This window comes from Lemur catta, chromosome 1 (assembly GCF_020740605.2).
Source record: "Lemur catta isolate mLemCat1 chromosome 1, mLemCat1.pri, whole genome shotgun sequence".
NCBI classification, from domain to species: Eukaryota; Metazoa; Chordata; class Mammalia; order Primates; family Lemuridae; genus Lemur; species Lemur catta.
Window position 1 is genome coordinate 246,844,590 of NC_059128.1, and position 13,801 is coordinate 246,858,390.

The following is a 13,801-nucleotide window of genomic DNA, read 5'->3' on the forward strand; positions in this document are numbered from 1 at the left end:
CTATGATTTTCCAGAAATAGGATTACACTATACATTTAAAAATGTAGATCTAGTCCTAGCCAGAACTAGTTTCCACAGATAAAATAGGCAGCTGCCTTTAAGTATGAATTGACAGGAGCCCCCAGGAAATCATCAGCAAAATCCAATCAACTATCCTGGAGTAGGAAAAAGGGTAAGAGTTACTAAATGACTACTTGGTACAAAGACTTTGCTAGGCATCAGGATGCAAAGATGAATAAGATATGGTCGCTGTCCTCAAAGAACATATAGTGCAACACAGATACACATAATATTAATTAGAATAACACAAATTTGTATATTCTGTAAAAAATCCTGGAGAGGATAGTGTGAGAGAGTTCCAGAGGAAGAGGGTAAAGAGGGAAAGGTGAGTTATGGTCTAGAAAGGCTTCAGATTAGAAGTGAATTGTGAGTGAAGTCTTAAAAGCCACATAAATATAACAGACATAGGAGAACAGTATTGTAGGCACAGGGAGACATGTAAGCACAGATAAAATTATAGCAATATTATTAGGTCACAAATTCAGATTAAGGAATTTTTCTCAAAAATGGTAGGCAGAGCCAGCACTCTAATGAAGGTCTTCAGGACTTCAAAATCCTGTTTCTTTTGATATATAAAATACTCTCTATTCTTTCCTCTGGTTCCTACATAGAATTTGTGTTTCAAGACTTATGACTAAATGTTCAAGTACAACTTCCCCCTAATCGTTTTTATGATCATTCTCTAGTAGAGTCCAATACTACAACAAACTGCTAAGATAGCTGAAGCAGCTGTCCAGACATCCATCCTTTCTTTCGACCTTCCATGTATTAATCCATCCATCCTTCTAATCATTTATTGAGGGCCTATTATATAGATGAGGCATCATGCAAGAACCAAGGGCACAAAGATACATGGTCCCTAATCCTGAGAATTTTAGTAAAAGGCTGAGTATGGTGGCTCACACCTCTAATCCCAGCACTTTAGGAAGCTAAAGTGGGAGGATTACTTGAGCCCAGGAGTTCCAGACCAGCCTAAGCAACAGAGTGAGACTGCCGGCTGTATAAAAAATAGAAAAATTAGCTGGGTATGGTGGCATATGCCTGTAGTCCCAGCTACTAGCGAGGCTAAGGCAACAGGATTGCTTGAGTCCAGGAGTTTGAGGTTACAGGGAGCTATGATGATACCATTAAAATCTAGCCCAGACAACAGAGTGAGATCTTGTCTCAAAAAAAAAAAAAAAAGAGAATTTCAGTAAGTTATATGTGGTAAGACGTAATCTCTAGAAAGTCCAAGATAAAGTGCAAATACATAATCAATAAATATTTGGGGCATCTGTTGTATGCTAAGTACTGTGCAAGGTTTTAGAAATACAAAGATTAAGAAGATCCATCTTCTGATCTTACAGAGCTCTCAGTCTATTGGTGAAATATATATAAGCAAATAAGTATAATATAATGAAGACATGGTAATATCCAACAATGCTAGGGACCAATCCACACAAAATAGAATTTTCACACCCAAAATATCAATAGTTCCCTATTGGACAGTTAGAGAATCCTAGATTTTTTAAGCTAGGCACACGACTGTTTAGGTTAGACTACAGTCCCCAGCCTCTATGGCAACTAGGGGTGGCCATGAGAGGAGGTTCTAGCTAGTGGTGTGTTGTTAAATATTGAATAACTGACTTAGGGGGTAGGGGGAATCCTGATATGTAATGTCTGTCAATTTCCATGGTATAAATACTTCCATCATGGCCAACTTCAAACTAGCAATGTGAGGTACCTGGACATAGAATTACTAAGAGATATGCATCATTGGCTCTTGCTAGTTGATATGAGCCAATATGAGGCAGTGGTATCTGGGTCCAGAACACCATTGTTTCTGGGCAATGGTGTGTGAACTAAAGTGTTATGGCAGCTTCTAATTCATGCTCTTAAAGGAGAAAAGGATAGCCTCCCTTACCCTTTACGCCTCTTCCTTCCAGTTGAAATGTACATGTTGTAATAAATTACCTTAGAACATGTAGGTGAAGGAGGACACTAGGGATGGCAAAGCAAATAGGAGAAGGAACTGAATTCCTAATAGCATGGAGCTGCCATACCAGTTCTAGACTATTCTCACCAAGCCTGTTATGAGAGGGAGAAACAAACTTCTATTTTGCTGAACCCCTATTATTTTAGGTCTCCATTAAAATAGTTGAACCTATATCCAACTAATACATTCACTTTGACAGCCATGAAGAAGAGAAGTTGACTTAAAGAACTGAAGTTCTGGTAGGGGTGCTACTTTTAGATTACGAAGCTATTGTGACATTATGCATGAAAGACATTGAGGGTTTGGATTTTGGCAATGGCAATACAGTTAGAGAGGAAGTAGACATATCTCAAAAGAAACTAGCAAATACCAAAGGGGAAAAACAAAGTCAAGAGGTAAAAGAACCTGAAATAGGTAGAAAAGTAGAAGCCACAGAGAGATGTTTTAAGAAGGATGCATACTATACCTAAGAGGCATGGCCTCCACAACTGGGACTTCAAAATGAGCAAAATTGTCCTTAGAGAATTTACAGTCTGAAGAAATCGAAAAATATGCAAACAAAATACAATTAAGTAGTGATACAAGTAAGTATAGGTAAGAGTAGGCCAAAAAAGAAGACATGGTCAATTCTATTGATCAGGGTGGTAATAGTTGGGAGCAGCTGGAGATTAAAAAGGACTTTATAAAAGAGAAGACTATATGACAAAAATACATCTTTAAAAATAAGTAGATATTCTCTCTAGTAAGTGGGAACAACATAAACAAAAATATAAAAGGCATGAGAAGTCTTAACTTACGAAAACTTCAAAATCAGAATTCTATATAACTGGAATCTTAAAAAAAATTCAAAGGAAGAAATCGGTCAGTCATTGGAGTAGGCTGAAGAGTAAATATAAGGTAAAGAATAAAAACAAAACAGAAGAGAGCTTAAAGTTGAAGGCAGCTTTGACTTTTGGTTTATGATGGGATATCTTGAGCATTTTTCTAGACTCAGAAAAAGGAACTGATGGATGTATGGAGGTGGAACCCAGAAGAGAAAGGACCTGACAGAAAGAGGATGTTCCAAGTACACACAACAAATTATATATTCTGATTAGCAGATTCTTAGCTGCCTGCTCTCCTGGTAAGGCTCCGAAGGAACAGACGAAGGGAAGAAGTTTAGATAAGGTCTCCTGACCTTACCATTATCATTATCATTAGACCTGTCATGCAGGTCAAATCTGATTTGCCACCTGTTCTTGTATGGCCCACAAGCTAAAAATGTGTTTTACATCTTTAAATGATTTAATATTTGAATTTCAATGTGCATAAATAAACTTTCATTGGAACATGGCCAGGTTCATTTACATATTGTTTTCATATTTTCTATGGCTGCTTTCACACTACAATGTCAGACGTGTAGTTCAAAAAGAGACTGTGTGGCCCCAATGTCTAAAATATTTATTATCTGGCTCATTACAGAAAAAGCTAATTGACCTCTGGTTTAGATGATGACAGTGAGTACTGCTCTGTGAAGATACAACCTAGAAGATAGCATGAGGGCTACCAATGAGGCTTTAGAGGACTCTATAAATAATAATATGTAATTTGCATCTAACGTTACATAAGAGAATTTGGGGTGACAAAAATGTTTTCTCCAACAGTGAGTTTTGCAAGGTGTTAATAATTGAACCCCTGACTATCTGATATGCATAATATATTGTTGTAATCATCAGCCAACAAATACGTGTTAGGTTTTTTTCCCAATTCATACCCTTAAGATGCCCAACTGGTGATTTATCTTCATTACTCAATAAACTCACTAGTATAGATACTGCTATATTGTAGAACAAAACATTAAATTAAGACTAACCAACTAAATACATCCAGTGAGGTGTAATATATATGATATAAATCCCTTTAGTGGTATGGAGGCCCCATCTTTAATGTAACTACAAAAATTACATATATTGGAAAAAAGCATCAAGAGATGCAAAGAGAACTTTGTTGGCTGACTATTTCCACCTCCCTTGCATCTGGTGTAGCCATGTGACTAAATTCTGGCCAAGAATATATGAGTAGAAATTGAATATTCTTAAAGACAGGGGCATGTCATTCTTTTTTATTTTCCTTCCTGTTGTCTATAGCACATATACAATCCCTCCTGGCTGATCAAAGACCTCAAGGAGCCTCTGCATCTCTGCATCTATTCAAATCTGAAACATGATAACATGCTAGTACCATTAAACCAGAACCTATTCACTGTATCAGTCACAAGTATACTAAGAATAATGCAGTGCACACTATCTATACCCAATTAATAAGTAATAAAGCAATTTAACACAAATAAGTAGATAATTCAGAATAACTTAATAGAGTTCAGAAAGCATATGAATATTTTCAGCTTACCTCCTTGGATTCCCTTTGCCGTTGCTGTTTTACCAGCATTATCAAGTCCCACCATCACAAGTGTCACCTTTCTTAAAATAATAAAAATTTAAAAATCACTCTTTGTTAATTTAGTATTGGGGAAAATAAAAGCAAATTCATACATTCAGTCAACATTTAAGGAGAAAGTACTAAGTACAAGACAATCTGCTAGATGCTAGGGGAGTACAATGATGAATAAAATATAGATTCAAAAGCAAAATTCATGAAAAATACCTGTAAGGTGTCATCCTTTTGTTCTTTAAGTAAATAAAGTAAAATTGTACAATTAATAATCCAACGGATAAAGAAGAAAATAAGAGAAAGAAGGAAGAGTGAAAAGGAGGTAAGTAGACAGAGTCTAATCCTGAATTATTTATCATGTCTACAGATTCAATTAATTTTCTAGTTAATTGGATTCTAGGAGTTATCACAAATCTGTTTATCTTATGAAAGTAGATAAGAAAAGAATTCTAGCTAGGTCCTAGGCTCAACTGTTTTTAGATATGCAGCACCTTACCAAATATAAATCATATATAATAAACATGATTATTAATTTAAGTGCTAATGTTTTAAATTTACACTTATAAAGTTTAAAATATTTCTGACAATATAGCTAAACTCCATAAAGACAAAAAAATACAATCCAGTTCAATTTTACAACTGAAGAAACATAAACCCAGATATATTATATAATTTGTCAAAGGTCCCACAATAAATCAGTTACACAGTCAGAACCAGATTCATCTAATTCCTAAGAACTTCTTAAACCTGGAACAGGTATAAAGAAACAAACCTATTATACTGGTTCTATTTACTTGGTGATTCAGACCACCACTAAAGCTCATTTCTGTTCCAGGCTGAACCTTTGCACAATGTATTATAAGAGGTGAGACAGTCCATTACCACCGCACATTTGGGAATGAGCACTGCCTTGGGAATACAGAGAGAAAGCCACAGCTTAATACGGCCACCATGTTAAGACCACAGGATAAGGCCACACCGCTATGAGGTATAGTCAGGGTTTCTGCCAAAGTACAGTCGTCATTAGCAAACATCCCAACTTAGATTGCAGTAAAGAGTGTGCTTTAAACTCTCCAGGGCTGGCTTTCTTGGATTTGAACTTAAAAAAAAAAAAAAAAAATTCCGCATGTATTCAAAGGGTCCATATAACAAAGAGAAAGGAAAGAGGTGAAGCTATGAGGTAGTCCAGTTATGAATCACAAGCTGAGGAAGAACTCATTCTTGCAAAAGCCAAATTGGTAATTTATAAAACAAATAATCACTGACCGTCTTCCATACACCACACTATAGAGGAGTTCTAGGTACTTGAGATATACCAATATCACAATAAAACAAAAACAAAGAAACTCTGCCTTATTAAGACTACATTTTAGTGGTAAGAGACAGACACTAATAAACAAGTCAAGTATAAATAATATAGTCTATTAGAAGGTGATTAAATACTATGGAAAAAAAGAATAGAGCAGAGTAAAGGGGCCCAGGAGGGAAGATGGAAGCATTTTATGTAGCGTGATCATGGCAGGCCTCATTCAGAAGACAAATCTAATCAAGCCCTTGAAGGAGGGAGTTAGTCACTCATATCTGGGACACAAGAGAACAGCTGGTTCAAAGACAGCAATGCAGGGACATGCAGAAAGGTCCAAGTATCAGCAAGGAGACCACTGTGATGAAACTGAGTAAGAAAGGGACAGAGTAGGAGAACAGGAGTTCACAGACATGTCAGAGGCCAGATCACGTAAGGCCCTAGAGGCCACAGTGAGGACTGTGACTTTTACTGTGAGTAAAATGAATTTACTTTCTACATTAATTTCCTTTGTTAACCAGGAGCCTTAGTCTTTTCTAAATGTTTCAACCAACCTGTACCCACCATGGGAAATAAATGGAAACTATACCTACACTTGACTTAGTGTAAAAACAAGCAATAATGTAAAAATCACAATAAGCAGCACTCCTAAGCCCCATTCCCAATCAGCCAGCAGTGAGGCAAGTAGGAATGCCAAAGAGATCCATAGCAGATTATGAATTTATGGAGATGAGTTAGTATGCAAGGTCAAGGTACCTCTATCCATGTGGAAATTTTACCTGCATTATCAACTTTGAAAAATATGAATTTTTGCTTTTTCCAATGTAAGTTGAAAAAAACTATGAATTTAATTCCTAAGGAATATGAGAGATATTTTGACTATAATTTTAATATTCTGTTTGAAGAATTCATAATTATAAATTAAATAATTCATACAAGTATCAAATATCAAAGTACAAAATAATTTCCTAAACAATATACAGTCAATGATTGTCCAGAAAAAATGAATAATGTAGCATTTTAAATAAATATTTTAGATAATTCTAGTTACTAGATATATAATGAATTGAACTAAAATACTCTTAATATTAAAACTAAATCAATTGTTCTTTATTTATTAATGCATTCGAGATCTACAGTGCTTTCAGCATCAACATGAACCAAAACAACTACTTTTAGGGAAAAAAAATCCTTGTTTTCTGCTGCTTTACATCATTTATTCTATAAATATTAAGCACTCATTATACAGTAGCAAATAAACACCTACAATTCTAAGCCGTCATAAACCTCAGAGCCCAGCAAGAAAACAGGCATTGGAGAGGTAATTACTGTAATGTATGATCCCTGTTATAAAGAAAAAGCAGCAGCAGCAGCAACAGTAGCCATAGGAATAGAGAGCAACAGAGCCTACTCTGAAAGTCAAAGATCAGACTACCAATAAACATCAACTGAGTCAGCAGTTCCTAGAAACATCATGAAACCTTTTCACATCCCCTATGGGCCAAAGTAAAAATTCCCTAATACAACTTTTTAAGGACAATGACCCCTTATTCTCTATTACATAAGTGGCATCTTACGTTTTCTCCATTCTTGTTAATACCTTAGTTTTTAAAAAACAAAGTTCCAAATACACATCTACTATACATTTTGAAATATTGCTCTTAAAGCTACTAAGGATGTTAGCTTTTACGTTAAGAGCCTGCCTTTCTTGCCAGGCAATAGTGAGATCCCATCTCTACAAAAAATTAAAAAATTAGCCGGGTATGGTGGTGCACACCTATATTCTTAGCTACTTGGGAGGCTGAAGCAGGAGGATAGTTTAAGCTCAGGAGTTCCAGGCTACAGTGAGCTATGATTGAACCACTGAACTCCAGCCAGGGCAGCAAAAGCCTGCCTTTTTTAAAATAGGCTATTAGGTTCAAACAAACAAAAAAAAAAGCCCTTCAAAGATGAAAATTTATACGTTGGAAAACTAAAATAGTGCTAAAACTGGCAAAAAATAAGTCTATCTGTATTTCTATTTTCATTTTGATTACCCTTGCAACTAGTTAATTTTTAGGACTATACCATATCCTTGATAAAATACTTTAATTAAATATTTTAATTAAAACCTTACTGAAGAGATATAATACTAGCAATACAAATAAAAATCACAGCATGAATTACCACAATGCCTGATAACAAAACATTAAATTTATACTTTCAGAATAGAACGGATTTAAAAGGTTAACATTCACCTAAAACTCAAAATTCTATGCAAATATTTAAAGAATAAAGATGTACAATCTTTTTGTTTTTTTTTGAGACAGAGTCTCGCTCTGTTGCCCGGCTAGAGTGAGTGCCGTGGCGTCAGCCTAGCTCACAGCAACCTCAAACTCCTGGGCTTAAGCGATTCCACTGCCTCAGCCTCCCAAGTAGCTGGGACTACAGGCATGCGCCACCATGCCCGACTAATTTTTTTTATATATATTTTTAGTTGGCCAGATAATTTCTTTCTATTTTTAGTAGAGATGGGGTCTCGCTCTTGCTCAGGCTGGTCTTGAACTCCTGACCTCAACTGATCCACCCGCCTGGGCCTCCCAGAATGCTAGGATTACAGGCGTGAGCCACCGCGCCCAGACAAAGATGTACAATCTATTTAACACATGTTAAAATGTATGTGCCATTATAGATTTTTAAAATATGATAACTTATGGCTGGGAACAGTCTGGCTACAGTGTTATGTAACAACAGAAAGATGAAAGATTGTCTATGTCTTTTAGTCTTATGAGTATTGATCAAACATATTAACCCCTCAAAATGAAAACAAAATTATATACAGTGGTCTTAGGTTTACAGTGTCTAGAAAAGTTGACACTAGCAATAAAATCAATCATTTAGTCAATTGGTCAGATGGTAATTCAATAAAAGCATATTAGGCCTTATGGACACAAAAATACTTCAGACATGATTTCTGTCCCAAAGTGTTCATCCTCTAGTGAGAGTACATAAAACATAAATATTAATACACTGCAATATTATGACAGTTTAAAATGTTCATCTACATACTTAAGATGATAAAGGAATACAGAGGAAGGGGACTTTATCCAGCCCAGAGATAGGGAGATTTCTTAAACAGGTGATGCCTGAACTAAGTTCTTAAAGTGAGAAATTTGCCAAACAAGGAGGTGAAAATGGAAGAAAATAAAGGGATTCCAGACTGAGAACAATGCATGAGAAGACACCATACCATGCTGTAGTTGATAAACCAGCATTAAAAGCACACCACAGTATAGCAGTCTTAAACAAAGGAACATAATCACAACTCAATACAACTATGTATTGAATCTAAAGGGAACTTGACATACTTCTACTTAAGGAACCAGAATATGTTAAGCATGCCTAGTTTGAAAATTTGAAATCAGAAATGCTCCAAAATCCAAAACTTTTTAAGTACTAACATGACACCACAAGTGGAAAATTCCCTACCTGACCTCATGTGACAGATTGCAGTCAAAACTTTGTTTCGTACACAAAACTATTAAAAATATTGTATAAAATTACCTTCAGGCTATTTGCATATGAAACATACATGAATTTTGTGTTTAGACTTGGGTCCCACCCCCATAATACCTCATTATACATGTGCAAATATTCCAAAATCCAAAAAAATATGAAATCCAAACACTTTGTTCCCAAGCATTTTAGATAAGGGATATTCAAATTGTATTATCAAATAATTAGTGATATGACCTTCTCAGAAGCTGAAAGTGACCACTTCACTCATATCAGTTATCACTATGTATCACTTTGATTACATACCGAACTAGAAACGCTGAGACAGAAAGGACTATACGGTATTGTAAGATTTATAGTTTGCTTGTACCAGTAATAAGTAAAATAGGGATTATGGGCACTTTGATATACAGCCATAAACTTGATGTTAGAGACCTGGGTTCAAGTTCCAGATTTGCCATTTCCAAGCTATATGACCTGGGACAAATTACTTAACTTCTCAGAATTTCATCAGTGAAATGGAATAACAATGGCCACCCCAAAGGATTGTGGTGAAAATTAAATAAGACAATGCAAGTAATTTGCACAATGCCTGCGGCACACAATGAGTGCTCAACCCATAGCTATTATTATTACAGCACAAAGTTCAAGAACCGGATGAGACCAGAGATATGGGTTGGGCCAGATTATTAATGAGTTGTTCAGTTTTGGACATGTTGACAAGGGTGCTGGTCTCACTGTTGAAGTCTGAAGCTAGAAAATAGTCCTGGACTAGATTTATGAGTCATATTACTGGCAGTTAAAACCATGAGAACAGATGAAACACCCCAGGGAGAGCACAGGAGAATGAAGAGCCAGAAAATAGGGGAGAATGGAACCTGAAGAACCTTTGAAGAAGGAACCCTTAAAATTGTGATCAGAAAGAAGTGAGGAGACCAAAGAAATGATAGCACTGGGAACAGTTTCTAGAAAGGTTAACAGATGAACAATACCAAATAGTGCAAAATTTTAATATAAAAGTCCTATCTTTTTAGTAACTACCTCAAAATTAAATGCTCTCAGCTTTGCTCAACCCTGCAATAACCAATGCTTTGAATTTATATAGCATGTCTTGATATTTGAAGGCTATTTTACTCTATCATTTATTACCACACTGTCCCTGCAAGTAAAGCAATACAAGTTACTCAAGGTTTTAGTGTAAAGAAGTTAGTTTCCATGGGAAGTTGAAATAATAATTATTACAAAATAATAATAAAGATAATCATTTTATGGAGTAACTTGAACTGTTCTGTTTATCCTAAAATTTACTCACATTTATATACACACAAAAAATCAGGTAGCCAGGTAATTTGTTTCATTTTCATCAAGATAGCTTGGAATTTTTCTCCAGAGTTAGGCTCACCACAATCACAACTTAGTTTCTGCATCTAATAGAAAGTAGATGACCTAGTAATAAGTAGATTAAATGAGGTCATGAATTGCACGATGTTGATAAAACCTAATCATGATGTTTATAAAAATCTAACCATGGCAGCCTGGGCACAGTGGCTCACCCCTGTAATCCTCATACTCTGGGAGGCCAACTGAGAAGATCACTTGAGGTCAGGAGTTGGAGACCAGCATGACCAAGAGGGAGACCCAGTCTCTATTAAAAATAGAAAAAACTAGCCAGGCATGGTGTCATGTGCCTGCAGTCCCAGCTACTCCGGAGGCTGAAGTAGGAGGACTGCTTGCACCCAAGAGTTAGAATTTGCAGTGAGCTATGATGAGGCTATTGCACTCTAGCCTGAGCAATACAGCAAGACCCTCTGTCTCAACATAAAAAAAAAAATCTAACCATGGCATTTTTCTGCTTAAAATCCTTCTATAGGCCAGGCATGGTGGGTCATGCCTATAATCCTAGCACTCTGAGAGGCCGAGGTGGGAGACCACCCTGAGCAAGAGTGAGACTCCATCTCTACTAAACATAGAAAAATCAGCTGGGCTTCGTGGTGCATGTCTGTAGTCCTGGCTGCTTGGGAAGCTGAGACAGGAGGATTGCTTGAGCCCAGGAGTTTGAAGTTGCAGTGAGCTATGATGATGCCATGGCACTCTACCAGGGGCAACAGAGCAAGACTATCTGAAAATAAATAAATTAGGCAGCCCCTTCTTCCGCCACTCCCAGCAGCCCTGCAATGCCCAGGATTCCCCCAGCCTTTCGTGACCATCTCATGCTACTTTTCATACAGTCTTCTCTACCAGAACTTGTCTTAATCAGTTCTGTAGGACTAGCATCAAATGTGCTGGGAACACAGTAGGCATCTTTATTGAAGGAAACAACATAAATATATTTTCTGAGCCCCCATTTGTTGAGGATATATTAAGTAAAATTGAAACATACTTTAAGTTAAGAAAGTATTGTAACGTATTTATATAACTCTTTACACTAATAACAGTTCAATATTGAGAATGTAATTACATCACGTATCTTCTTATATCAAATTGGCTAACATTTTCTAAAAAGGCTTCCATGCTCATGGTTTCAAGGTAATAATTAGCAGTCAGAAAGATTTTATAACTGAAATAATTCTTAGTAAAAAAAAATGAAAGGTAAGGTTTAAGAGATTTAAAGTTCTGTTTTATATAATTTTAATTATTTGCCTCACCAAGTGAAGACTTCTGTTCTCCAAGGCTAATATTTGATGTTGTTCACATCAACATAGCATATATAACAGACCCCGTAAGTTAGTACATGAGGATATATTTTCTCAGGGTCCCTTTTTAGGTAACATAGACAAATTAATATATCAGAAATATATACAGCATGATATTACAGACTATTGAACTTAGAAAACATTTAAATTCTGAATATTTTCTGACAGATATCATCACAATCATTTAAACACCCACAAGTTTAAACTTCCTCATCTGTCAACTAAGGAAGATAATACTTCAAATGAGATAATTACATAAAAACTATTTCTAACTTCAATAATATTATGCAAGTCAAAGATAAAATATTTCTCTAAAAACACTAAAAAGCAAAATTTGACACATCAAAACTATCATTTGAAATATTTTAAACTACATAAAGCAAGTTCTAAATTTTAACATAAAACATATAAATTCTAAAAGTAACAAACATACATGAAAAGGGACTTGGGAACACTGTTTTATTACATATGTGAGAGAGAATGAAAAAACTTACCACAAATAATTGACAGAATGAAAAAAATTTACCAAAAAAATTAAGTGTGATTTCATTATACAAGTATACTATTTTCTGACATTTTAATTCAGATTGTAGAACCTCACATAATATTATATCAAAATCACTATCTAAATTTATTAAGCATGAATGAATAGTGAGAAGACCAAATCTGGGATCATAGCTTAGCTTTGAAGCCTTGTTCAAATCAAATTTTTAGTGTCAATTTTTTCATCTCTAAAATATAAGGGGGTAGAATAGGAATGTCTCCAAGTCCCTTTTTATCATAAAATTCTATAATTCTTACTATGCATAAACAAGAAGCAGTAGCTGGATAAAAAGAAATGTAAGATATTCCAGTTCGGCACAGAGCACATTAGATAATCCTTGCTAATCTGTATGTACAGCTTAATTAGAAAAGAATGATCTCAGCAATTTCTATAAATGGTCTAGATTTATAGTTATATTTATTTAGACCAAGAAAGGTAGTATTAGGGAGCTAACTATTCCCTGCAATGAAAAAGGTTCATGGCAAAGATGCTGCATCAGGTCAGAGTATGCTTTACTAGACACCATACTGATATGCAGAAAGCACTGATCCTCAGGGCTCAGTGTAATATCTGAGTCTCTTCTTTTAGACTTGGCCACAATAAACAACAATTTGCTAATAAATTTGAAATAAAGCTTTCATAGGCTGAATTTTAATGTTGAAAAATACAGATGGGCAAGAAATTAGTTCCAGATAGTGGTTACAATGGAGAGGAATGGAAGGAAATGAATAGGGTACAGGAAGCTTCAAGGATTTGTTACCTACTTATTTTTTTTAAAAATTAAAATGTGATGACTAAAGGTTAATATTGGTAAAACCTGGGTGGAAGACACATGGGTACTTAATATATTTTTCTTTTTGTTTAAATAATAGTAAAAATATTTTTTGTTATTTTAAATTATAATATAACTCTTGTTGTCAAAATTCTTTCACTTAAATTGGTCTTAATTTTCTCCTTCTCTTAGGTGGGCTACTCCCGAAACCATGTTCATGGATAGCATAGAATACACAAATTTCTTCAAGACCCCTTCTAAAATCCTGTCTTCTGATTCTTGCTAAAAAAATCTTGGAAATCATCTTTCAACTCTTGCATACCGTATTATTATATCCTATAAGCACTATTTCATCAACTAGATGCTACTTGGTATAAAAAATAGGAGTTTAAAATACACAGATGATAATATGTAAGGTGAGGACCTGCTACAGGTTCCAGATATTTGCAGAGCATCATAACTTGACAGACCTGTGTTCTGTACTCAGGATGAAGGCTGCTCCTTAAACATAAAATGAATTGTGATAGAT

The 13,801-nt window shown here is 35.3% G+C and overlaps 1 protein-coding gene across 3 annotated transcripts in view; it reads right to left on the minus strand.

The window, feature by feature from the left end:
* The window catches only part of ARL13B (ADP ribosylation factor like GTPase 13B), a 72,111-nt gene that overhangs the window by 43,260 nt on the left and 15,050 nt on the right, over positions 1-13,801 (minus strand). For 2 of the 3 annotated variants that reach the window (XM_045540434.1, XM_045540433.1), the window contains exon 2: positions 4,424-4,494. The exons of the other annotated variant lie outside the window; for it this stretch is intronic. In XM_045540434.1, the coding sequence (XP_045396390.1) occupies positions 4,424-4,494 (71 nt within the window). The remainder of the gene's footprint in view (positions 1-4,423; positions 4,495-13,801) is intronic. 3 annotated transcript variants of the gene reach the window in all.